This window comes from Zootoca vivipara, chromosome 15 (assembly GCF_963506605.1).
Source record: "Zootoca vivipara chromosome 15, rZooViv1.1, whole genome shotgun sequence".
In the NCBI taxonomy this organism is placed as follows: domain Eukaryota; kingdom Metazoa; phylum Chordata; class Lepidosauria; order Squamata; family Lacertidae; genus Zootoca; species Zootoca vivipara.
Window position 1 is genome coordinate 13,832,404 of NC_083290.1, and position 27,479 is coordinate 13,859,882.

Genomic DNA, 27,479 nt, shown 5'->3' on the forward strand with positions numbered 1-27,479 from the left:
TTAAAGTCACTGTCCTTTTATGCATTTCTTCTATACAGGAGGGAGAAGGCTTCGCTGTGTACATTCAGGCTGGGCTAAGCCCTTAGAAAGATACAAAACGGAGTAGAGAAACCTCCTCCCTGCAACCAGGCAATGCCAGAGACAGCATTATTGCTCAGAGAAAGGGGGGCAAGCGAGCTTAAGGCAACAAGGGCGACTGGCTGTAGCGGCGGCGACCCTCGAGGGGGGTGCCTGCAGTCCGAAGGTGCAGGAGCAGGCTCCGTCCGACTGACGCGGCTTCAGCTGACGCGGGTGATCAGGGTCTCAAGCAGTCTTCCGTGACCCCCTGAGCTGCCAGCTCGGCCAGCACATTGTCCAGGTAGTTGGGGTCCGGATAGCCGTGCCCCGAGATGTTGGAGTCCATCTCTGTCTTGTGGTGGATCTCGTTCCACACCACAGTGTTGCTCTCTCCTGTTGTGCTGGACGTCCCGATGGTGAAGATCAGTCTTCTCCTCCAGGCCACCTTCAAGAGCTCCAAGACCTGGCAAGAGGAAGGCAAGGCAGGGAGGGGTGGAGAGGTCACTCAAAACTGACCTGCTGATTCAATGGAGGCCATCTCTGCTGGTGAAGCCAACTCAGAGTGAGGGTGTGAAGCTTTGCCCTCGCGCAGAACTAACTTCTTGTTGTAATGGAGGCCACCGCTGCCAGTGACAATGCATTGTTGTGAAGCCAAATCAGAGAGAGGGCACCCCTCCCCATCTTAGCCCTGGCAGCTTGGGATGGTAGGTGGCACCCTACAACCATGTGGGCAAATGTACCTTGGCTTTAAGTGTGAACTGTCTCTATGAAGCTGGTGCCGTTTTGAGCTGAATCTGAGTGATGGGGAAGTTCTAATTTGGCTTTGTTCTGCATTCATCGAGAGGTGTTTGCCAGTCCTTACACCTCGCCTCTTTTCTTAGCCTTCCCTGGTGTTGGATGGGGTCTTGGCCAGGATAGTTGCCAATGTCCTCCACTGCATCTTACATTTATTATTATTATTATTACTACTACTGTTAATATTTATATCCTGCCTTTTCCATCATACTGGGGCTCAACACAGCTTACAAAAATCAAAACACGGTACAGATAAAATACAAAAAGGCTAAAAACATATAAAAGATTATCATTAAAAGTAATCAACTTTTAACAGGATCTAAACAATAAAAGAAGCAAATCTATTAACATACAGACAATGAAGACAGACATAAGCTTGTGCTCACCCCTCTCTATTACAGCCTTCACCAACCTGATCCCCTCCAGGTGTTTTATAGGAAAGTTTTCAGCAGGCATTTAAAAATTGATACAGAAGGCCCCTGGTGAATCTCCAGTGGCAGTGAGTTCCACAGTACTGGGCTGATGACACTAAAGGCTCAGTTTTTTGTTATTGTCAAATGAGCCTCACCTACTCGGGGAGCAGCCAGCGCTGCTCCTGCAGATAATCCCGGAGTTCGAGCTGGAATATAAAGGATCGGGAGAGTCCCTGAGGTAACCTGGACCTAAGTGGTTCCAGCGCCCAGCAGCCCTTGCTAGGGATGATGGGACTTGTAGTCCAAAACACCTGGAGTGCATCAGGTTGTCTGAGGCTGACCTCCTAGCTCCTCTGACTCTGTTGAAGGATGACTGCCACAGGTAAGCGCAGGTGCTGACTCCATCTTACCTTTCTTCCCTTTTCGTTATCCGGCAGGTAACAGTAGCGTGGGAAGCCCCTTGCGGAATAGGGGTGGCCTGGGTTGGGGTGCTCTGGACCCTGGAAGAGAGGCAAAGGTCACACATGTGCAATCCAGTCATTGGCTGTACTGCCCACTTAGCTTCAGACGTGGCTGCGGGAAGGTGGCAGCGCTGTATAGGGACACGTTGGAAGGGTTGCTGGTTAAATATCAGATGGGTACTTTGCACGCTGTCAGTCAGGCCTGTTGGCAGACCAACTCTCACTTACAAAGATGTTGCAAATGTGGCATGAAGGCCGGCAACATCAACCCCGCTATGTGGGAATCCCTCACAGATGACCACAGTGCCTGCAGGCAGTCAGGTTGTGAACCCATAGCAGTGACCAGAGGGGGAATGGCTGCTGGGAGGAGCGCAGAGAGAAGAAATGCCGTGGTGCATCTGCAGCAGCACAACCGGACGCCTTCATCTGCCCCAGCTGCAACAAAACATGTCTCTCCCTTATTGGTCTCTGCAGCCACAGCAGGCGCTGCAACCTTCCAGCGGTTTGACATCACCCCCAAAGGCACACTCCTCCATTGCCTCCCAAGACAGATGGATGCCAACAGTAAGGGGTAGCCAACATGCGAACCCTGGCGCTCCACCCCTGAGTTATGATTTCCCTTCTTCCTTAGCTGACGCCACTGCATAGCAGGGGGTTGGAGGAGATGACCCGTGGGGTCCAACTCTATGATTCCATTCTAACTTTCACACCTGAACGCCCCTGTTAATGTGGTACGTGATCTGTATCGAGCCGCAGTCCTCGTTCCCCGGGAGGGACTCGGAGAGTATGGAGACGTCCATCTTCCCGTTGGGCTGGGTGCCTGTCTTCTCCCCATAGATGGTCTTACAAGACGGGCACTGGAGGCTGCCATCCTGGAGGGTAAAAAACCAGGTCAAAAAAAGGTTTAGAACCCCAAGAACCAGGGGACATGTCAGGGTGGGGAGCCTGAGCCTCAGGATCTTTTGAGGCAGGCTGCAGATCTCCTGCGTCTTCTTTTACTTCATTTTTTAAATAGAAGAACTCTGAAGCACAGCAGCCCACCCCTGGGATCCAGTTTACTAGCCGTATTGTCTATGGCAGCCAGGCACACCACAAAGTGCGGAGGAGATTGCAATCACTCACCTCCTTAAGTTTCCAGAAGACCTATTCAACCCTGCTCTGGCTGGAAAAGTTTTTACATAGATTGGCATGCCTACTCTCCTTGAGCCCACAAATACAGTCACCAGTGGCAGCCAGAAATTTAATTTTGACGGCCGGAAGGAAAGAGTTCTTTCCGCCATCATTACAGCTGGCAACAGGAGGCAGAGAGCACCTCTTTCAAATTGGCACCAGCCACTTAGTAATATAGACTTAGTAATATAGAAATATGCCTCATGCTGAGTCAGACCATCTAGCTCAGCATCGTCTGACTGGCAGCAATGGCTCTCTAGGGTTTCAAGCAGGGAATCTCTCCCAGAACCTGGGAGCTTTTGCATGCAAAGCAGATGCTCTGCCCCTGAGCAATAGCCCTTTCTTTTCACCCATTATCTCCTGGGAAACCCGCTTGCCAGGCATGCGACACAGGAGGATGTATTTGCTTCTCCTCTGCAATACAGGAAGGGAGGTTTGATGGCTACCAAGGCCAGGCAAAAAAAAAAAATTGACTCCCGGGTGTGTGTAGTGGGAGGGAGAGGGGACTGCTCAGCAAGAAAATAGGCCACAGCAAAAAATGAAAGCCGTGTGCAACCAGGGGAGTTTGGGGGTGCAAGTCCTTGTACAAAGTCAGAGCTGTTTGACCATCTAGGTCACATTCACCTCATGCATTTACAGCTCTGTGACAGCACATTAAAGAGTCATAGTTGTCCCCAAGAATCCTAGGAGCTGTAGTTTGTTGCTGAGAGTTGTTAGGAGGATGCCTCTCCAAGGGCTACAAACCCCTTTTTCCCAGAGGGCTCTAGAGCAGGCATCCCCAAACTTCGGCCCTCCAGATGTTTTGGATTACAATTCCCATCATCCCTGACCACTGGTCCTCTTAGCTAGGGATCATGGGAGTTGTAGGCCAAAACATCTGGAGGGCCACAGTTTGGGGATGCCTGCTCTAGAGGATCGGTACATGCATATGTTGGATATTCTCTCTCTATGTGTGAGAGCTATTTGTTCCAGAAACAGAGAAGAACAGAGAAGTAGTTTCAAGAAGCAGCAGAAGGCTGAGATTGTTTTGTCTATGCAAGGACATTTTTTGTGGGAACTGTTCTTTGGACATGCACATTATGACAGGAAGCACTGATAACAACGGTTCTGTGTAACTTGTTGTGAGTTTCTTGCTTGCGGTTTTTGGTGAGAGAAGCAGTGAGTGAGTCTTGGACTCTTGTTGGACTCTAAGCATGCCTTGACCACGGCAGTGGTGGATGTCTATATATTTGCTACCAATGTGCTTTTATGCCTGTCAAGTAAACCTCTACTCTCAACTGAATGGCATCCATGATTGTTTATTGCCTACTGTGTGTGCCTTCAACCCCAAAGACGCTTCCAAGGACGGAGCTGCATTGAGATGTAACTCTGCTGAGTATGGATACTGGCACACAAGCGCAGAGAAAGTGATGCTGGACCCAATCCTCCTTAATCATCCATCAGTTTGATGGATTGATCCAACAGCAAATGCATCAGCTATATGCTTGTAGGCATAAGGAGTCCATATGATACTTTGTAGGGGCAGATTGGAGCAGGAAATTAGCAGGACCACAATAATAATACTTCGTTTTAGTAGTCCGTTTCTTGCTAAAGGTGCTTCCTGTAGCTAAACAACCATTGCAGAAGGGCATTTGATGTAGGCACAAGCAAGCGAGTTAGAACATTTAGCAGTTTTCTAAAATTGAAAGAGGGCGTTTCTAAAGTTTGAAGCCTCTTTTCCTCTCAAGGACCAACAATGCAGTCAATCAACCATTTGCAAGATTTTTGCACAGAAATTCATAATTGTGGGTGAAAGATATTGATATATTCATGAGTTGTTCTGGGCTTCGTAAATTAATGCAAGAACCTTGAACCTGTGCTTGGTTATTTTCTGAGCTAAAATCCATATGGGATATGTGTGTTAATGGAAATCTAGATGGAGCATTTGCTGAAGCTGACGTACCGGAGGAGCTGGCTGGAGAACTGAGACTTCTGCCCCTATCCCTGGTGTTAAGTTTCCAGCAACCTTAAAGGTTACACCTTGCTGGAGAGCCAGCACCACCCCTGCTATAATGATTACCCTCAGCAGCAACTGCACACCATGTCAATTAGGGAAAGGGTAGCTGCTTCTGCACATGAACACATGCACCCGCCCCACCCACCAAGTACCTTATTGCCGCTCGTGTACATGGCCAGCACACAGAGGAGGTGGAAGGTGTGGGCGCACTTGGCCAGCCTCCCCACGCTCTCCGGTCTGATCGTCTTGCTTTCGCAGGCGTCGCTGTAGCCCGAAGGGGCGCCTAGTTTTTCCATGCAGATGATGCAATCCTGGACACAGAGAATCAATATTTCAACTCAAGCAGAAGAGGAGGCTGGAGAGGAGCAGGGTCAAGAGGCAGAGTGGAGGCAGGCTGCTGAAAAAGCCAGGAAGCCCCCCCCCCCGCCTGACACGCAGAGAAAGGAAGAGCAGAGGAGAGATTGGCTGTGTGCGCAGTTTCCGACTGCTTGGGAAATACCATGGAGAGGAGAAACCTTAGAGAGCAGTGGGAAGGACCTTCAGTCCTCGCAACTGCTTTATTGGGGCAAGACCTACAGGGACGAGTTGCTGTGCTCACTGGGCCTGTGCTGTTTGGCTTTCTTTGAATAAAGGGCTAACTTCACATATGCCATGTTTGCTATTGCTGACCTAACGCCTGACTCTGGCTCCTGACAACTAACGTAAATTGTGATGTTTCTGTAACCGATTTAGCAAAAACGGTTTTGCTAAATCGGTTACAGAAACATCACAATGAAGAAAGCTGCATTTCCCCTTCCATTCTCCCTCAACTTTAAGCAGAGGTAAGGAATCTTAGGTCTGGAGGACAAATGCGGCCCTCGGAGCCTCTCCACCTGGCCCTCAGAACTCTCTCCAGGCCACAGCCCTCCCCAGCCCTGCTTTGTACCTGCTGTGAGTGGCTTTGCCTGGCTGGAACATTTGCTTGAACACATGCCACTGGCTTGCCTGGATGAAGGAGAGAGGAGGCTGGGTGGGTGGGTGGGTGTAGAAACAAGCCTACTATAGAAATTTGCATTCATTGCCCTGCCCACTTTAGGCTCTGCCCCCACCCACCACCTGGAGGTTTGCCTCGGGCTGAAAGAGGTTCCCCATCCCTGGTTTCTAGGGAGGGCTCTGTTCCTAGCTTGGAGGGGCTCCTAGGGCTGTTCTTCAGCTCACCTCGTCAAGAGGGGGTGCCTTCAGCTCCTCCAAATACTTTTTAACCACTTCTTCAGGATTGCTGGAGCCACCTAGAGAGAGAGAGAAAGAGAGAGAAAGCACAAAGGGAGACATCAACCTAAGCTAAGGCACAAATCTGCTTGGGAGATAGGAGATGCAAGAGGAGCAAGCGGCCCACAGGCAAGTCAAGGTGACGGGCCAAGGAAGAAGGGTTACAGAAGGTGCAAGAAGGTTAAATCCAGCAAAAGTAATTTCTGAGCAGTCGCAGCCAGAACTTCAATGCTATGTGCATAAGATTACAGAGCAGGGAGAAGCCGTTTCCATCGATGGGCACAAGAGCTGAGTAGAGGCCATTCGTACCATATGTCTGACGTGTGATGAAACCACTTTAAACAATCATGGCTTCCCCCAAAGAATTATGGGAGCTGCAGTTATTAAGGGTGCTGTTAGGAGGCCCCTATTCCTCTCCCAGAGCTATGATTTCCACAGTTGGGTTAACAGTCAATCCCTCTTGCCAGGGAACTCTGTAGGTGCTTTCAGTGAACTTGGCCTTGGTCTCTCAACTTGCAATGATGACGGAAGCTTTGCTCTGCTCCTGCAGTGGGTCTGTAAGGCCTGCCTAGAGAGATTTCTTAATACCATTCTACCATTGTTCCCCTTGAAAGAAAAGGTAATCTCAAAATGCATTGAGATCTAGTCATTGGAAAAAAAAACACCTCTGTGCACCTACTGGAAGCCACAGTTGTCTACTGGGGAGAAGAGCACCCCTGAATATATGCAAAGTCCTCTCCCCTCGTCCCAAAGAGGAGATGCAGCTGGCCAGTGACATGCAACACTACCCTTAAACCAGGGGTGGCTCCCCAGATTTTGCTGGACTACAATGCCCCATTGGCACTTGGGTCAGACTAGAGGAGTGATGAAAATGAAGACCCATAACAGCCAGGGGGGGGCACAGGTTCCGCACCTGTGCCTTAAGCTACTGGTAGGAGAGGTAAGCAGGTTGCCCACAAAGAACCCAGAGCTAAGGATCCAGAATACCACCTCCGAGAATGCAAAAATATGGGCTTGCGGAGCAATGCAGAGAGAAAACATTAGGACAGTGGTTCTTTACAGTGGGTTCTGACCAGTCTAGAGCCTAAAGCAAAGCCCCTTCCTCTCTTTGTACTTAAAAGTTTTACTGCTCTTACCACTTTCAAAGCTATTTCCTTTGGTCACATTTGTTTGTACCGTGTTTCCCCTTTTTTAAGACACCGTCTTATAACTTTTTTTCCTCAAAAAAAACACACGGTGTCTTATTTTCAGGGGATGTCTTATTGTTATTATGTTTTTATGGTATCTGTGGTTCCGGGCGGTGGGGCGGCAGGCCTCCACGGCCGGGCCATGAAGACAGGCCACCCGCGCGCCTTCTGAGCTTGGCCAGCCGAGCTTGGCAAGGTGGAAGGCCTCCGGGGAATGTGGGGCCCGGGCAAGGCGGCACTGAGAGCCCCCACGGCCACGCAGCCATTGCCCTCGTTGCCGCATCCCTTTCAAGCCTCTCGCTCAAGCTTGGAAGGAGCTGCGCGCCCACGGCTCATGCAGCAAGGGCCCTCCCGACTCCTTTCCAGGCGCCCCTTTCCCCTCCTCCTTGCCGGTTCTGGGCAGAAGGCAGCAGGCAGGAAGAGGCCAGGTCGCTGGCTCGGCGCTCTGCCTGATCGGCGCTGCGGAGCGCTCCGAGCGATCGGCATTGCAGAGCGATCGGCGCTGTGGAGTGCTCCGCCGCCGCCGGTTCTGGGCGCCGGGGCGGCAGGCCTCCTCGCCAGGCGCTCTGGCGGCGCAGAAGGGGCCAGCAGTGCTCCCGCCGTGTGTTGCCCCGGTGGTGCGGAAGGGCCTGCGGGCCTCCCGTCACCACTCTTCCTTGGGCCATGCAGCCCACGACACTCCGGCGTCGCGGAAGGGGCCAGCAGCGGTCCCGCCGCTGCCCGTCACTCCAGCGGTGCGGAAGCGCCCGCGGGCCTCCCGCCGCCGCTCAGCCTTGGGCCTTGGGCCATGCAGCCCCCAGGGGTTGCTACGACCACATAACACCCAGCAGCAGCAGCAGCAACAGCAGGGGGAGGACAAGGACGGCGCTGCTGCTGGGTCCCGCTGCCTCGAGGCGAGCGGCGCTGCTGCGCAGAGGTATGGCTTATTTTCAGGGGGTGTTTAATATTGCACAAATGCTTTAAAAGCCTGCTATGGCTTACTTTCTGACTACGTATTAAAAAGGGGGAAACACGGTATTTATGATTCTGACTTTACAAGTCACAGGAAAGCCAATTATTATAAACAGCTATTGATTTTCTTATAAATTAGTTACTGTACATCTGCGGTAGGCAAAGACTTGTGTATGTCTGGTACGTTGCCATTTATAAATATATACTGCTCTAAATTTCCTTCACCTATATGCTGTCATTGGCAAGACTGAGTAAAAATATTTTTCATGCACAATTCTTTGTTTCTTCTTTTTTAGCTACAATATTATATCAGAACATAATACATCTATTTCTGCATATATTTATTTTTTAACTACCGTAAATGTGCAATTAATTGCAACTGGCTTGAATGTTACTGGCTTGAATCTTCCTTAGTGGGTTGTGCAAATTGCCCTACTGAATAATACTTTTTATAGCAAGCATAGGCAAACTCGGCCCTCAAGATGTTTTAGGACTACAACTCCCATCATCCCTGATCACTGGTCTTGTTAGCATGGGATGATAGGAGTTGTAGTCCAACAATAGCTGGAGAGCCAAGTTTGCCTATGCCTGTTTTATAGGGTAGGGTAAAGGGCACTGGGAATGAGTTTATGGAACCAAGAGGGCAGTGACCCAAAAATGTCTGGAAACCTATCAGAAAGCAGTGGATGGGATTCAGCTAAGGAGTCACACCAGCGGAATAGCTTTCCTTTCTGCAATGACACCCTCTGCTCTCCCCCCCCCCACCTGAAATTGCCTCTTGTGGGGTTGAGAAAAGCGCCAGAGTAGCAACACGGGGTGAGGATAATTCCTTCTGGCATGCTGAAACCATTGCCCTGTTGGAACGATCCCCCCTAGTATATCTGTTTTGAAATGTGATGCTATTCTGGGCTGCATCAACAGAATTACAGTGTCCTGATCAAGGGAAGAAATTGTACCACTCTATTCCAAATTGTTAGGCCCACACCTAGAGTACTGTGTCCCATTCTGGGCACCACAATTTAAGAAAGCTATTGACAAACTGGAACATGTACAAACTGGAACATGTACAGAGGAGGGCAACTAAGATGATCAAGGGTTTGGAAACCATGCCTTATGAGGAATGGTTGAGGAAGTTTGGTATGTTTAGCCTGGAAAAATAGGAGACTGAGAGGAGATACGATAGACATTTTCAAATATCTCAAGGGCTGTCACATGGAAAATAGAGCAAGCTTGTTTTCTCCGGCTCTGGAGGGTAGGACCCAAACCAATGGATTCAAGTTACAAGAAAGGAGATTCAAGCTAAACATCAGGAAGAACTTTCTGACAGTAAGAGCTGTTCAACAGCAGAACAGACTCCCTTGGAAGGTGGCAGACTCTCCCTCATGGGAGGCTTTTAAGCAGAGGTTGGATGGCCATCTGTCATAGATGATTTAGCTGAGATTCCTGCATTACAGGGGGTTGGACTTGATGACCTTGGGAACTGTTCCAACTCTAAGATTGTATGAAGAAGAAGAGTTTGGATTTGATATCCCGCTTTATCACTACCCGAAGGAATCTCAAAGCAGCTAACATTCTCCTTTCCCTTCCTCCCCCACAACAAACACTCTGTGAGGTGAGTGGGGCTGAGAGACTTCAAAGAAGTGTGACTAGCACAAGGTCACCCAGCAGCTGCATGTGGAGGAGCCTATTGACTGTGTGGCAGCCCAAAATATCTGGAAGGCACCAGCTGCTGGAGAAGGCTGAAAGCAAAGGGGCTGGCCAAAACAGGGATTTTGGAATTTCTTTTTAGGATGAGCCAGGTGGAGCAATAATGGTTCCAAATACCAGTTGCGGGAAACCACAGGGTTTTGCACTCGGATCCTGCTTGAGGGTTTCCCATAATGGGCATCTGGGTGGCCACTGTGAGAACAGGAGGCTGGACTGGATGGGCCATTGGCCTGATCCACCAGGCTCTTCTTATGTCCCTAAAGGGAAATGTGTCTCAGCATAACAAAGACAATGGCAACAAATAGGAACTTGATTTATCATTAAGTGATCTGGGAATCTTTCTAAATGAGCGAATTAAGGGGAGCTGTGATGGATGAGCCCTAAGACTAAAGGACACAAACATTTTTAAGGGGGTCAGTATTATGCACATTTGCAACCCTGGGAAACCCAGCTGCAACCAAGGTATCACTGAGCCACCGTTCAGCCCAACTTGACCCAAAACATTTTACTAATACCAGTTTAAGCATCTGAGACTGTTTTTATGTCAGCCACCAGAAGGTGAACCTCTGCTAATCCAATAAGCTGCAACAGGAGCCTCTGCTGCTATAAATATAGCCTCCTCCTCCTCCTCCTCCTCCTCCTCCTCCTCCTCCTCCTCCTCCCTTCCCTTTGTTCTTGTGTGTACCTTGGTTTCTAAGCATAGACAGTCTGGAGACCACCCGATTTCTCTGTTTGGGAGCACAGAGGCGGCTTTAGAAAAGGTCATGCAGATTCTGGAGAGACTACGAAGCAGCAGCATGTAGGCAGAAAAGGGCCAGGCCATCCAAAGAGCGTCCAAAGCTATCCAATTTGCCAGAGAAGCCAGAAAGGAAGGAAGGAAAGGAGAGCAGAATACCACAAGGAGGAGGTGGTGGCAGCAGCCGGGAGGAGATCTCCCCCACAACCCGCCCCCCCCCCCCCGAGGAATCCAAGCAAGTGGGCTACCTTTGGCGAGCTCTCTCCTCCTCCCCTCCTTAACTGAGCTGTGTTTTTTAGAGGCTCTAGGGGCTCTGGCGGGCTGAGGTGCCAGGCTGAGGTGCACAGGGAATCCAGGGACTGACATCAGAAAGGCCATCATGCCTACAGGGGGGGCACGAGATCAGCATGCAAGGTGGGGGAGGGAGGGAAGGAGGAGCGAAAAGAAAATTTGCATCACACAATTTGCCAGGAAATAACAAAAGGAAACCTTGATTTGAGAAATTGATTCGACCAATGTAAAATGAAATCGTAAAAAAGCACAAAGGAAAAGGAGGTGATTCAGTATTGCAAGGAGGTGGGGATATAGACGGGTAAGACAGAGACACCTAAAAACTCACTTTCTCCCAAAAGGGTGGAATTGGGGTGTGTGTGTGTGCAAGGGAGTCAAGCAACAGACACGTTCACAGCTGCCCACTTCAAATGACCACATAAATCAGGGGTAGGGTATTTGTAGCCAACAACATCTGGAGGGCCATAGCAGATCTGAACAGTGGCCATGCTGGCTAGGGCGGATGGGAACTGGAAGTCCAAAATCAATGGAAAGCACAAGCTTGAGGAAGGTTAATTGGCACAGGGGAATTTTCCCAACTAAATTTTCCCCAGTAAAAGCACATTGCTGGTGATAGGGAATGCCGGCTCCCAGCCTTCAGTTCAGCAAAGAGCAAAAGCTTCCATTTTTTACTTTAGAATTAACAATAGTTCTATGTGACATACAAGCTTGGGGGAACTGTGGCTTGATCTAAACAACATCCACAAAAAACCCCACAAAGCACGATCAAGCTGGAGATTTAGAGGATGGGGCATGCAAGGCTCGCTACAGTCCATTCTCAATCTCTAAACCATGGTTTAGACGAGTCATCTGAACCAGACTAATACATAATACGGCAAGAAGTCACAAACACACCACTGTTTTTCAAGGGATCCCTCCTAGGTTCAGCTGGTTGCTGAAAAGCCCTGAGCCGATGACACAGCACAGAATTTGTGTGTGGCAGAGGATTCTGGGGTGCTCCAAGTTCATGTGAGTCCCGAGGCCTACACTCACCACGGAAACCATATTGAGGGCTGCTGCAGTGCCTACTCTAGTTCCAAAGCGAGAAATGGGCAAGATATCATCCCAGCAGCTGCAAAGTGTTTCTGAGGCATGTAGAAGCAGCAAGGCTCATTGCTGTTCCTAAGCACCCATGTTGGAGACCAGCCACCTGCTTTCCAGAGTCAGGGAAGGATAGGTGGTGAACAGATTTTGGAGAAAAAGAAGACCACACCCTGCTTTTTTTTTAAGGGTGGGGGGATGCCAGGAGTGCACCCTCCATCTCCCATTTTATGACTTCACTGTGTGTTCCCACACCCTCCTGGGCTTTTCTTCCTCGCACCTCATTGCAGTGAGACTGTGCCCAATTAAGGCAGACTCTCACCATGCACAGAGCCAGCCACAGGGAAAAGTAGTATGCATTCAAAACATAGCACCTGGAAGAGAATTTGTGGACTGTAGCCTCCAATTAGATTGCCTGAGCATCTTATGGAATATATGGGACAGGGGTACATCTTGGCTGTGAGTCCTGCAACACCTGCTCCCTGGCTTGCTAACTATTTGGGGAGGGTGAAGTCCTGACTATTTGTCTGCATCTACGAAAGCTGAGGCTGCCTAAGAGGCCAGGGACCATCTTGGCTGCGAGTCCTTCAAGCCCTGCTTCTCAGGATGCCTGCAAACTCTTGGGACAGGTTATTGTTTAGGGTTTTTTGTTGGGGTCCTGATTTAATTTTGGAGAGGCTTAACCTTGCTGTTATTAATAACAGTTTCTTGTATCTTTGATTTTAGATTTTATTATGACTTAGGTGCAGATTGCTTATATGCTTTTACTTCCTCTGCTTATGTCTACTTTTGTTGTACTTTTGCAATTGTGTATATCTTTTCATATTGTGAGCTGCCATAGGCATGGTTTTAACTATGGAAAGGCGGTCTTCTCAATACCTCTGTCAGGGAAAGGGGACCAATGGTCTGAACTCCAGTAGCAGTAGCAACCTCTGAGAAGCAGAAGGGCTGAGGGGAATCTGTATCAAGTATGGAAAGACTTGAGAATTCAGAAATCCTCATTTTAAGGTGAAGTGGACTTAGGAACATTCAGGAAGAAGCAGGCAATATGTTTACCCTAACAGGACACAGGTAACTGCTAAAAAATAGGGAACCTGTGACCCTCCAGAGGTTTCTGGACTACAACACCCATCATTCCTGACTATTTGTCATACTGGCTGAGGCTGATGGGAGTTGCAGTCCCACATCATCAGTGAGGGCACAATTTTGTCCTTTTGCTATGCAATTGAACACCTCTAAGAGATATTGCAACAATTATTATTATTATTTTGCATAATGGATTCTGGGATCAATGAGTAGGGGTTGTATCCAACTAACTTTTACTCAAGGGTTGAAGTTAATGGCCATGACTAACTTAGGTTGGTCCACTCTGAGTAAAAGTTAGCTGACTACAATCCCAGGTTTTTGTCTATGTTTGGATGAAACCAGACACCATTTTGAAACAAAATAGCAGACCGAATCACTCAATCCTGCATGGATTTTAACCACACTTTGCTTGATGGGTCCTGAGCATAGCTGCCAAGTTATCCCTTTTTTAAAGGGATTTTCCCTTATGCTGAATAGGCTTCCTCGCGAGAAAAGGGAAAACTTGGCAGCTATGGTCCTGAGATCAAGGAGGAAATTTTCGTCTGTGCCAACCGGATGCCATTTTGAATCAAGATGGTGGACTGAACCTTTCATAACTGCACCTTTTTTGTTTCTTAGAATTCCCAAGCAACACTGAGTATGAGGCTGCCAGTTCCTTGTAAGCCCAGTTGCCAACGTAAGCCATGGGCAGGGGGGACAACGAAAAGAAATAACAGGAGCCATTTACCTGCCAGAGCTCGGCTCACTTTGCTGGGTCTGGACATGTTCACTGGTAGCTTTGGGACACTGGGGAGAGAAGAGGACAATGTTATTGAATGTGTTTTAAAGTGGATAATTATAGCAAGCACAAGGAATAGGCAAGAGAATCAGACATACCTAGGGCTGTACTTGCTCTAGGCTAAAAATTGCATCTCTCTGCGTAGGCAATCCAGGTTTGGCCTCCTGAACAGCTGACTCCTACAACCATGGATAAATCAAGGAAACTGTACACATGGGCACAGTTTATAGTGATTTTATTGGATGGGGGAAATGAGGCATACACAAACTCATCACCACCACTGCAAAACCACTGCAAAAAAAACAACCAAAAAAAAACCACAGCAGGATATATTGTCGGCTTTCTGAGATTTCAACAAGTACTGCCCAGTTTAAAACACTCACACACAGCAACTTGCTTTTTTAGAAAAAGAAAACAGCTGATTCTCAGGAAGTTAAATTCCAAACCCAATACCAGTTTCTTATACTCCAGCTCAAGATATACCAAGTTTTCTTACAACACCACCACCACCAAGTGCTGGGACAGCTCAGTTGGTAAAACATGAGACTTTTAATCTCAGGGTCATGGGTTTGAGCCCCATGTTGGGCAAAAATTATTATACGTACTGCAGGAGGTTGGACTAGATTATCCTTTTGGTCCCTTACAACTCTACAGTTCTGATTTGATCCAGTATTCCCTGGCTTTGTATCTAGGCTGATTCATAAAACAAACCTTCACAGTCAGATTAAAGACACTGTCTGCAGCTTTAGGGGGGGCTTCTTGCTGTGTGCACAAAAATGAAGTTTCCAAATCTAACAAAAATAATAAGTATTTTAATCTGGGGTGCTGACCAATGAACAGCACAGCCCAAGAGCTGGATAGCAATGGCTGGCTGCTCAGATTTCCTTTAATCACATACATGGGAATATTCTGCTTGAAGGTAGGTTTTTGTGAGCTTCAAGTATGTGAGCCCGGACAGAAGTAATTACACACTTCCGACAGGAGGCTATTATGTGGAGGAAAGCTGCCCTGGGCTGTCTGCTGGTGCTGAAACAGGACCTTTCCACAGCTTAAGCTTCTACCTTATCCCCCAAACACCAGCATCACCTTCAAGGCCTGACCCCCCCTTAGCACTGGCAAGTGAAATAGGAAGTCTAAACACCTCATAAAGAGCAGCAGCAGCAGCAATACAGTGACCCTAACCTGAAGGCCAGTTCACACGCAGGGTGAATCACTTGGATACTAAATACTGTACTTGCATCCGAATGTGTGAACCCATGCCACCAAGAGGGCCTAAGAGCATGTTGCAGTCAACATGGCTTACCCAAATGCCCAACAGCCGGTAAGATCGTGTCCTGAAGGAAAGAGTCACTGGAACATAGGAAGCTGCCTGATATCAGCTCAGACGATTTAGCCCTGCATTTTCTACAAGAGGGGTGTGGAGCCTTTTTTTTAACTCAAGGGCTGCATACCCTTCTGAGCAAGCTTCCGGGGGCCACATACCAGTGCTGCATGAGGCCAGAGGCAAAAGTGTGTGGAATGTGGAACAACGAATGTGATTTTTATATTTGTACAGGAAGCTGGTTTCTTCACACTCAGGTACCCCACACTATCTTCCATCCAGGCAAGAAAGAGACACAATCAGAGTTTAAAGCCACATTTCAATCAGGCAGAAACCCCCAAGGAGGATGTGAAGCTGGGCCGGCGAGAGTTGTGGCCTTAGGAGCAATAAGGGCCAGTTAGAGGGGGCTGGGCATGGGGTACATTTGGCCCCTGGGAGGGAGGTTCCCCACCCCTGGGCTGAAAGAGAGTCCACTAACTATCAACAATTTTATTTTATTTTTTCACTGTGCTGAAGTTGCATCTCTTTTCCAACAAATATTAGATTGGGAGATTGGCATTATTTCAGTTGCAGGCTTCAGAGGCTCTTGTACAGCAGATAAACATCACCATACAAGAGAGAGGGGAACCATCAGCAGTGGGTTCACAGTGACTGGAAGGGGCACTCCAGTCTCAGGCAGAGGGAATCTTTTCCATCTCCTGCTACCTGAATGCAGTGTGCAGAAGCAGAGACAAAGGAAAACCTCATGTTGGGGATCATTAGGAAAGGGCCTGACACCTTCCACACCTTGCCGATATCATAATGCCTGTGGCACGACCACACATGGAATACCGGTTGATGCATCTCAGAATAGTTTATCGCAGAGCTGGAAAAGGTGCAGAATCAGGGCAGTCAAAACCATCAGGCGGGTGGAACTACTCCCCTACCAGGAAAGGCTACATTTCGGGTCTTTTCTGTTCAGAAAAAAAGGTGAGTTGGGGTGGAGCGGAGAATGTGATATACAGTGGGACCTCGACTTACGAGCTATTCAACATCCGACGTTTTCGAGTTACGAGTGGAAAAAGTGGCCGCGTGCTTACGGTTTTTTTGACATCCGAATGGAAAACCCGTTCGCGGCTAGATGCGGTTTCCTCGACTTATGAATTTTTCCGCTTCCAATGCATTCCTATGGGAAACCGCTTTTCCTATGGGAAACTCGACTTACGAAGTTTTCAACCTACGAGTGTGCATTCAGAACGGATTAAATTCGTAAGTCGAGGTCCCACTGTATAGAAATTGTGCATGCCTTGCAATAAATTTGCCATTTCTATAAAAGCTGCACGTAAGCAGAACAGCCTATTGATCAGCTCAGAAGAGTCTGGCTGATGGGGTCTTCTCCAACGCAACTGCCTCATCCTAATAAACAGATTTTTATCCTAATCACAGAGTGACAACTTGCTTTCCCCCCCACAGGATCAATGCTTTTCTCTCTCTCTCTCATAATATGAGAACCTAGGGACATCCAATGAAGGGTGGAAGATTCAGGACAAAAGGAAGTCCTAATTCAGACAACACATAGCTAAAGTATGGAATTTAATACCGGAAAACATAGCCACTGTCTAACCTGGTTGGATTTAAAAGGAGAACACACAATTTTGCACAGGATGAAGCTATTGGTGGGTTGTGAAGCAGAGTGGGAGAGGGGGGTGGCCTGGGGGAGAGTCCTATGGCTGAGAAACAGAGTTCATATACAATGAATCAAATGACAGTGATATTGAAAAACAAGATGAAGTTCAACAGGAAGGGAAAGAGGAAGGAAATGAGGAATATGCTCAACAAGAAGGTTTGGAATTGATTCCTCCTACACTGGGGGAAGGACAAGAAGCTCTCGGACTGACCAAAGTGATGGAACTTTTTGGAGGTCAGAATACACACAAGGAAATGGATGTGCAAAGAAGTGGGAAAATCCAGGGGGGCTACAAGGAAGGTTGGATTGTAAAACATTGGAAAAAGGGGGTGGGATGAAGGAAGAATGGACAATTCATTATTAGGATGGACTAAAAGGATTGAAAACTGGACTGATGACTATGGAATTTGCTGGACTGAAGGGGGTTGGCTGGGGCCAGGGGAAGAGTAGGTATATTAGTAAATAGATATATAGTAAATCAAAATTTGGAATGATTAAATGGTTTAAAAGGAATGGAGGTCCTTGGAGGATAAAAATTAGGTAAGGGAAGAAAAGAAAGATTAGATGGAATTATGATAGGATTTGATAGAATGGGAATAATGATAAATCTGTTAAATGAGAATTGGAAATGAAAACCGGGGTAGGGGGGAGGTTGGGGAAGCCCTTATAATGTTTATGTAAAATGAATGAATATAATAGTTTTCTTTCTTTTTTCCCTTTTCTTTTTCTTTTTATTATTCTTTTATTTTTCATTTTTTCTCTTTTTTGGGGGGTTTGGGGTTTTTTCCTCTTTTCTCTTTTTTATTCTTTTTTAGTATAAAGTTAAAAAGTGCATTTGGCTAAATAGCTGGGTGGACACTCTCCTTCTTTCTTCCTTGTTATTCTGGAGCTCCCTGGTGGCAGGAGGGGGCTCTGGGGCGGGAGAGAGGGGGGAGGGGACAAATCCAACTATAAAATGGACCACCTTTGACTGTCTACTTTCATGGGACTCTCTCGTGGCAGGAGGGGGCCTGTGGAGAGGGGGATGGGAAAAAGGTGGATAATATGTTATGTATGCTTTGTTTTTAATGTGTAAAATTAATAAAAATTATTTTTTTTAAAAAAAGAGAAACAGAGTTTTGGAGGGCCAGATTTGGCCCGCAGGCCTGATGTTCCCCACCCTTGGCTTAGAAGGGATGTTAACAACTCAAGAGTAGATCAACGAACATAGCTCACCTGACTCCTTTTGATGTGGTGTTTGCTGGGCTTGGCCCAGCGACAGCTCCGGACTGCGGCGCTGCCCCGGCACTGTGTACATTCAGCCTTGGCATCGACCGTGCTCCGGACAGGGCTGGCTTGTTATAAGGCACGAAGCCCACCAGAGAGGAAGTGAGCCCCACTGTCCTGCCAGCCCCCAGATTCCCAGCAGAGGGTCTGGGGGCAGTTCCGGCGGAAGGTCCAGGGAGGTTCACCATGGAGTGCCGAAACCGTGATGTAATGGGGCCAGTCCCACTGTTCAACAAGCACTGCTGGCATGTGCATGAGGGTCCTGCATGAGGAGGCCCTGTCACTGTGGTGACTGGGTAGGGAGAGTCCACCCGCCGCCGGATCCTCCGCTGGTAGCCCGTGGCCTTGTTGGTCTGGGTCTGCGAGATGAAATCAATGCTGTACTTGTAGCCAAAGAGCCCGAGATCTGCCTGGGGGGTGTTGACCGTGAAGGCTTGCTCCAGGTAGATGCAGACGGTCATCTCATAGGGGAACCAGCCGCCCTCATCGTTCTGCCACTCCCAGACGACTCCCTGCCCAGCGGCTGAATCCAACTGGAAAACGTGCCTGCGCACAGAGCGCATGGTCCCTGCGAGGAGAGAAAAGGGTTACCAGAAAATTGTAAGGTGAGGAACAATGGTAAGGAACAAGCCTTGCATCTTTCGACAGAGGTCCAGGCCCCAATTGCTAAGGAAAACTCTTGATCTTAATGATCTGGAGTATTTTGGTACCCCAAGGCTTGGCAAATGGCCCAGTCCTCAGGGCCACACCCTTCACTGACTATGCTTTGCTCCAACCTTGAGTGCTCTTGTCAGGCTGGAATGGGTTCTTGGGCTCTGATGCATTGCCCTGTGTATTTGGACAAGAGACCAACAGTCCCATTGATTTTGTGCCTTAAGGCTCTTCTCCTTCAGTTGACTGACTGAGACATAACCAGCTAAATTCTTCAGCACATAGCAGAAGTCTCCCTGTAGGAAAGGAACAGAGAATGTGGTGGACTCCAAGTGTCATAGGGCTACAGCTCCCATCATCCTTCTCTGCTGGCCATGCAGGCTGGTGCTGATGGGAGTTGGAGTCCAACACTGCCATTTTGGCTAACCCTACTGTGAAGAGGAAAGGGATCCTGGGGCCAAAGTAACTTGGCTGGGAGAAGACGTTCCTCCTCCTCCAGGCTGGAAACACTTGTAGCTCTTATTCTAAATAACAGAGAACAGAAGACCCAACAGTGTCCCGCATTCTTGTTCAGCTCCTCTATTATTTAATGTATTTCTATCCTGCCCTTTCTCCCAAGTAGGGATTCAAGGCAGCTTGCAACATTTAAAAACATCTTTATTAAATACAGAATAATAAACACAACCTAGTTGAAAACAATAGTCAAAATATATTACAGCACATTTAGAATCAGCAGTTAAAACTGGGTTTGCCCTGACAGCAGCCCAGTGGTCAGCATGGTCTGCACCTCAGTTTCCAAAAGCCCATCTGAACAGGAAGGTCTTGGCCTACTGGTGGTAGGGTAACAAAGAGGAACCCAGTCTGACCTCTCTTGGGAGGGTATTTCACAACCTGGGAGCAGCTACAAAAAAGGCTTTCTCCCGTGTCACTACCTGCTGTGCCTCTGATGTTGATGGGACAGAGTGAAGGTGCTTACCTAAGGATCTTAGCACCTGAGCAGGTTCACATATGGAGATGGGACCTTTCAGGCAGCCTGGGCCCAAGTCATAATGTCCTCTAAATGCTCTTGGACTCCAACTCCCACCACCCTCAGTCAACATGGCCAGGGATCATGAGAGCTGTGGTCCAGTAGTAACCAGAGTGTGTTTGCTACCCCTACATCTGCTAATCTGTCCACTGCCAACAGCTGAAGTGCCACACTCCTGTGGCCTGACTTTGCATCTGTTGCTCTCTTCTACAAAGATGTTCAGAAACTCAGGAAGGAAGATTTCCTGCCATTCTCTCTGGCTTCTGATGAACATCCCGGATTGCCTGAGTTTTTTTTTTACATTGCAATTACAAAGTTTTGCAGAAAGGCATTTCCTGCCCACCCCCAATGGTGTGCGTGTACGTGTAACAATGTTGCAAACCAGATATTGCCCTACAGTATTCGCCTCTACATAATCTCGCCCAGCCCTAGTCTAATCCTCTTTTAAAGCCCTCTAGATTGGTGGTCATCACTGCCTCCAGTGGGAGCAAGTTCCATAGTTTAACTCAGCGCTGTGTGAATAAGTCCTTCCTTCTATCTGTCCTGAATCTTCCAAAATCCAACTTCATTGGATGTTCATGAGTTCTAGTGTTATGAGAAGGGCCACTGCTAAGTCACGCCCAGGCCAGCTGGCATAGCAGCTTTCCTACCTGTATCTTGCCGGAACTGCGTGAGATTCGGTATGTCGATGATGTAAGGTGCTAGCGTGGAATCCGCTTGCCCCAAAGGAATGCTGCCGTTGACAGGCCAGGAGGGCAGCGACTGCCTCCCTTTTGCCATGAGAGCCTGGAAGGACTGCTCGATGTAGCTGCACACGCCGCTTGGGTACGGCCTCCACCTGCCGAACTCATCCTGCCACTCCCATACGGCAACTCCTGGATCTGGCAGGGACGGGGGAGGCCCGGCGGAGGTACCTGGCAAAGTTGCCATCTTCAATGGGCTTTTTGCCCTTCCTCCAAAAAAAGTGGGGGGAATACGGAAGGTCCGGGATGGTGTCAAGTCAGAATTCAATTTTTCATCTTTGACAACAGCAGCTTGTCACATCTGCAAGTTAAAAGGGGGGGAAATGTTAGCATTGGCTCTCTGTGTTGTTCAAACAAGTGGGTGCCAAACAAATACAGTATACACAGTAATATCACCCTCTACCAATACAATGGTATGAGCAAGAACAGAAGGACAGCAGCTAAGTGGTTGTTAGAGCATCTGCTTTGCATGCAGAAGGTCCCAGGTAGAAGGTCCCAATCTCAGGTAGGGCTGGGAACACCCACTGCTTGAAACTCTGGAAAGCCAATGTCAGTCAGTGTAGAAAATTCTGAACTAGATAGAATGATCTGACTTCCTATGTTCCTAAGAAGAATGATGAATGAGGGGCAAGTTTTCTTTCTTCTTCATTTTTCATATTTCCTACTACATTTTTATTTTAACCTCATAATAGACTCTTGAATTAAGAATGAGTGGAAGGTTACGAGCCGAGCTTAAGCAGCCTAATTCTGCCCCTTTTTCAGTTTCACTGGGACTTAATTTGTCCCATCTTGTGTGGTGTTTTTGAAAGAATGCACAAAAACATCTACATTTAAATTATAAATTCCTTTTTATGCACACTCTGCATGCAAAGTACACATTTTTCGAATCTTTCCCTCCCTATAAAATACTTTAAAAAATACATAAAATATATATTTTGTGCATATGTTGCATGGACCGAAACTGCACTGCAAAGATCCACACAAATCCACACTATGTTCCAATCCACCACTGCGGAAAGCGGACAGAATGAATTCATCTTCTGTCCCTATGGGAAGATCAAGTAACAGCACAAAAAGCAGGTAATTAAAAAAACAAAACCCAAACAACTAGGATTTTTCTGGTCTGTTTGGTTCATGCAGGAGCCTGGGAACATGGCTTCATGTGGGGTGAAGCCTCTGGCTGCTGGTGGCAACAAGCAGTTTTGACAGCTGCTACAAGCACACAGGAAAAGCCTCCTTCTGCCCTTTCCAACTGCCTGCCCAAGAACCCTGCCTCTGACAGCATCAGCCCTGCATGGCACTCGAAAAGGAGGTAGGAACAAGGAAGAAGCAGGTCAGATAACCAGTATTTTTTCCCACCCAGGAAAGAATCTAGGACAAGCTCAGAAAGAAAGCTTTCCCTTTCAAAGCACAGAGGCTGCACAAAAGAACTGCTTCCTTCTCTTGGGGCTGTTGGAAGGGCAAAGAGGAAATATCAGTTGTACTGGCCCAGCATGTGTGGACAAAGAGGGGTGGTGGTGGTATCTTTCTAACCAATGGCTCAAAGGCTTTCAGGCAGGCTGATTTTATAAGATCAGAAGGTTTCAGTTTTATTCTTGTATCCGTTTTGCTTTCGCTGTTCCTCAAGAAGACAAGAGAGCTGTGGAGCCTGCTCCAAAAGCTTTGCAGGAAAAAAGCTATGAGCCAGAAAAAGGCCCACAAGGTCATAGCTGGGGAAATACATGAGACCATGAACTCTGGTCCCAAGTCCAAAGCTGACAGCACGTGCACCCTTTTTCAAGCTGGATGCATTGAACTCAAATGTGAACAAATGACACCGGGGAAGGAGGAAAGAGGTAATCATAGCTTTTGCTGTGTGCTGTAAAGAGTGGAAAAAGCTGTTTTCAAGTCAAAACAGAGGGTTCCCCCCCCCACACACAGAAAGTACTTTGCTTCGAAACTCAGCATACAAGCAAAGTATAACCAGCTTACATAGAATGCTACTGTTGAGTAACCCAGGTTTGTAGGTCAATGGAGAGGCAAGCTGGTGGGCTAAAAGAAAAAAATGGCACCCTGGTATCCCTTATTGGTGGCACTTTTACAAAGCAATAGAAGTAAAGACCCCTGCCTCAAGGAGGCTGCAGTTTAAAGTGTATCTAAAATGCACTCGGGCGTTTGGGTTTTCCTTCATCATTTGCTGCTACAACTACCCAGTGCACTCCTGCCTCAAGAGAAGGGGTGGCGTCCCAAACCGCAAGCACAAAGGAGGACTCGTGGGAGTAGTCTGGTGCAGGGATACCAAAGGAGGATCTTAAAAACACAAAAACGGTCAGTGCTAGTGCTTTATTAAAGAAAGGCGAAAACTTGCAACATTGAGTAAAGAGCCCTGCTGCCTTTACAGTCATGGGGCAAACACAGCAGCAACAAGCAGTCGCCGTGACTTCTCCACGCACAGGTAAACATGTATACATTACTTATAAAAGAAGCTGTATATGTCAGCTTGGCCAGAACCTCCCATCAATCCACCTGACCCTTGAGGGCATAAGTGGCAACTATCCAAGGCTCGCGGATAGCTCCCCTCTCTCTGGGCCCAGAGCCAGGATCCCAGGGCCCACAGAAAAGCATAGCACCAAAACAAGCCAATTAGCAGATATCCAAGCAAGTGAATATATACATATGTGAACTCATTCTTGCAACAACTACCAATTAGTTTCAAAGTTATTTTGACTACCAAGATGGCCTTGAGGGCCTTCCAAGAACAGTCTCACCTTCGGTTCAACACAGATGGGGAACATGTGGCCTTCCAGGCGTTTCAGTACAACACCCATCACCCCTGATCGTTGGTCATGCTGCCTGCGACTGATGGAAACTGGAGGTCAACAACAGCCAAAGGGCCACAGATTAGCCCACCCCAGCTATGGAGGGTTTAAACGTGACCAGCACTAGTTTGCTGCTGAACACATTCAAGCACTCCAGAACCCTGGCCATTTCACATTTCTGATGCATGCTTCCGCTTACTGGTATTTACATATGATTTTGCCTAAGGGCTCAAAATAGCACTCCTTCAGTATTCTTGTTTTTTATATGTATAAATTAGGCTGGTTGTCTGCTCTGGAAAGGGTTGAACTCTCCCTTAATGGGGCTGCCCTTGGAAGGAAACTTCAGCTGGTCCAAAATGCTGCAGCCAGATTACTGGTTGGGATTGCATTTAGATCTCATATAACCCCTGTTCTAAAACAGCTGCAATGGCTGCCAGTGCATTTCCAGGCCCAATTCAAGGTGCTCACAGTAGTGTTTAAATCCCTAAATGACTTGGGCCCCAAATAACTGAAAGACTATTGCGTTCCCTACAGACCCTCTCAGTTGCTAAGATGGGCAGAAGGAGCCCCTTGGTAGTTCTGCAGAAGCTCAGAGCGGAGGTGGCAGCTGGGAAGATGACCTTCTCTGTGGTGGCACCTAAATTGTCTGACTCCTTCCCCACAGAGGTGCACATGGCACTTTCATTCTGCAGTTTCTGGCAAATGTTGAAGATGCACCTCCTTAAACCTGGCTTAAGACACCTGAGCTATGTGTTTTCAGGACCCACCTGCGTAAGTCACTTATTTTTGTTTTTAATACTGTGCTGTGTTTGGATGTTGTAACCCACTCTGGGAAATTTAGGGTGAAGGACGGGCAATCAATAATCATAATTAGTGAGCCGCTGCATAGTTTGAGGGTACCCCAAGATCCATCACTCTCATTGGAAATGTAATAAGCTGGGAATGCCTCTTTTCAGTTTAGAGTCCGGCTGTTTGAACTAAACAGCCAAATCTTTTAACTACAATTCCTTAGAATGACAGCACAGAAATGCTCACAGGCATGTCCAATTAATACCAAAACCAAGGTACTGTGATTATTTTGTCGCTCTTCATAGCAACCCTGGCAAGAGAATGAAGAAGGTCCACCATTCACAGACAAATTGCAGAAGCCACTTCCAGCAACACTGTGGAGATGTGGAAGAAAATTAAGTCCAGAAACATGCAAATACTCCACCAAGGCCTGTGGTGTTGGGGTGGGTATTAAACGTAGGGGAAGCAGTTCCACATGCCTTTCTGGCAACATGGAATGATTACCCAATGTAAGTAAATGGAACCAAGAAAGACACACAGAGGTGCTGGGAAACAGCTGGATGACATCTATCCCCTCTGCCCTCTCACATATACACACAGTTATTACTCATCCTTCCCCAATTAGATTTGCTGACATATGAATGATAAAGGAATGGAGAGGAATTACCCACTGTTAAAATTCCAGCATGGGGAATAGCCGTCTAGGACCATAAAGTTAGTTACCAAGTCAGCCAAACAGCAAACCACGCCAGAGGCAGGCCTGTTTACTCAAAGGGTGATAGATTCTTACAGCTCAAACCCATCAAGTGAAAAGTGGCTAGACCTCAGATGCCTTGTGACCTCTGTCATGAAAAGGCAACCCTGCTAAGACAGTAAGAAGCACAACTCTGGATCAGACCAGAAACCCACCTAGCCTAGCACCCTGATTCCAATCAACAGCCAATGGAATGTCTCCTGGAAGCCTGGCGAAGTTCCCCAGCAGAAGGGACTTAGGGGCATATGGTACTTTTCTTGTGTAAGGAGGACCCCTCACACACAAACATATATACCCACACCCTTAGGGGAGGGACTTACGTCCCAATGTACAATTTTGGCAACAGCTCTGATCACTCAGCAGCCCCCCTTTCTTGGGAGGGGAAACCACAACACCCCAAAATACCCAGCCCACACAGCTTTCCTGTAGAAGAAAAGTTGCACCACAGCATGTGTACCTTAGCGCAAACACACAAAACCTCCCCCAAGAGAAGCCTGAATCCTTAAAGGAATGCCAGCTTGCGCACGGGACCATTAAAGCACCCCTAAAACAAGTCCACCATTTTCTAGGCAGGTGACTATAGCAATGTGTAGTGTATTAAAGGCAGTCAATGTGCTGTCAGACTCCAATCTCCATCGGCCCTGAAGAGCATGGCCAATAGTAACAGATGATTGAAGCTGGATGTCTAACACCTAGAGGCCACCACTCGGCTACCCCCTCCTCCCCATAGGGCTCTGGCCTATGACCAGGCAGTCCTGGGTTCAAATTATCAAGTCAGCCTTGAAGCCCATTGGGTATCGCTGGGTCACACACCATCATCATTACAGTTATACCCCACCTTGCCTCCAAGGAGCTCAAGGTGGTCCACATGGTTCTCTTATAACGGCAATGGCATCCACCTGAGAGGTGCCAGAACTGAGTTCCAGTGCGTTCCAACTGGGGGGGGGGGGAGAGCGCCCTGTTAGGTAGGTTAGGCTAAAAGGCAGCGAGTGGCCCTTAAGGTCACCCAGTGAGCTTCATGGCTAAATGAGGATTTGAAACCAGGTCCTAGTCAGACACTGTAACCACACAGGGCTGATCTCCCTTGCACGATAGTTCGGTGGGGCAAGGGGAGAAAAAGAAGTGAAACTTCCTCTGCTTACCTTATGTTCCTCCATCAAGTAAGGGCAGGGTTTATTAAAAATGCAAAATGCGATAAATGAATAAACCACAACCCGCAGGTTTTTGAGAGTCCTCCCTGGGCTAGGAGGAGTGGCGAGAGAAGATTAAGAGGTCTGGGTTCAAACCCCTCACTTAGCGAAAGAAAGAAAGAAATCACAGTGGGTGGGTGGCCCTGGGCAAGTACTGTACTTGGCTGCTCAGTAACACTCTCTGTCTCTGAAGTCTTAACTTACCTCACCGGGCGGGGTTGCTGAGAGGGTAAAATGGGACAGGAGAGGAAGAGAAACAAGAGACCACAAACACAAACAGCCCCCCCCCCCGAGTTTCTGGGAGGAAATGAAAGATGTGACGTTATTAAAGGGCCGCTCCCAATTCTCTCAGAAATAATAATAATAATTTATTATTTGTATCCCGCCCATCCGGCTGGGTTTCCCCAGCCACTCTGGGAGGCTTCCAACAAAGATTAAAATACATTAAAATGTCACACATTAAAAACTTCCCTAAACAGGGCTGCCTTCAGATGTTTTCTCCACATACAAAAAAAAAATCCCATTTATTTTTAATTTTTTTTAAACCCTGAAAAGCAATGCCGGAGACTGAAAGGCACGAGGGGTCGTGGATCCCCTAAAATCCCCCCCTCAGCCCTTCAACCCACTTCCCTCAGACCCGCAAAACTTCGAAAAAAACCCGTTCCCCCCAAAAAGACCTCCCCAAGCCCCCCAGACCTCTCTCAGCCACCAAAACTCTTCAACCCGCCCCCCTAAAACCCGCCCCACCCGCCACCTCCCGACGTGTGAATGGGGCTGAGCCGCCTCGCCCTCCCAGCCCCTCACCGGAGGCCGCTGCCAAGAAGCTCCTCGTTGCCGCCGCTGCTATTCCTGCCGCTGCTTCCTCTTGGCCACCTCCGCCTCAGCCAGAGTGAGTAAGCACGCATGCGCCGCAGCTATCGTCATCGGCACCGCCTCCTCGCTTGCGAGCAGCATGATGGGAGTCGTAGTCTTTCCTCCCCTCCCCGCTGAAACGACTCTTCTTTTTCCTGCACGAGCGTTACATTCCGTTCCGCGCCCCGTCCCCGAACCACGCATGCTCGCCGCGCGTGCCGCGGTGCGTCCTGGGAAGGGTAGTCTCGGGAAGTGGGAAGGGCTGCAGCACCTCCGCCTCTTCCCACGTGGTGGCGGTGATTCCTTTGGAAAGGACCTTTGCAAGAGTGCAGGTGGTGGTTGTAATCATAATAATAACAACCTTTAGGGAAGCTTTTAATGTTTAATAGATTATAGATTATTGTATTTTAATACAATGATGTGGCTGGGGAAACCCAGCCAGATGGGCGGGGTATAAATAATAAAT

The 27,479-nt window shown here is 48.1% G+C and overlaps 1 protein-coding gene across 2 annotated transcripts; it reads right to left on the reverse strand.

Annotated features, from left to right (window-relative positions):
• DTX2 (deltex E3 ubiquitin ligase 2) lies at positions 1-27,041 on the reverse strand. 2 transcript variants are annotated; one of them, XM_035139580.2, is made up of 10 exons: positions 26,966-27,041; positions 20,538-20,931; positions 18,159-18,777; positions 13,906-13,964; positions 10,970-11,104; positions 6,090-6,160; positions 5,045-5,203; positions 2,437-2,598; positions 1,676-1,765; positions 1-520 (listed from the first exon to the last, which is right to left on the reverse strand). In XM_035139580.2, the coding sequence occupies exons 2-10, from the start codon at positions 20,815-20,817 to the stop codon at positions 296-298; spliced, it is 1,800 nt and encodes a 599-aa protein (XP_034995471.2). In that variant the 5' UTR covers positions 20,818-20,931; positions 26,966-27,041; the 3' UTR covers positions 1-295. The 2 variants fall into 2 exon arrangements, with proteins under 2 accessions (XP_034995471.2, XP_034995473.2); XM_035139582.2 differs by lacking the exon at positions 10,970-11,104.
• Between the last annotated feature and the right edge of the window lie 438 nt (positions 27,042-27,479).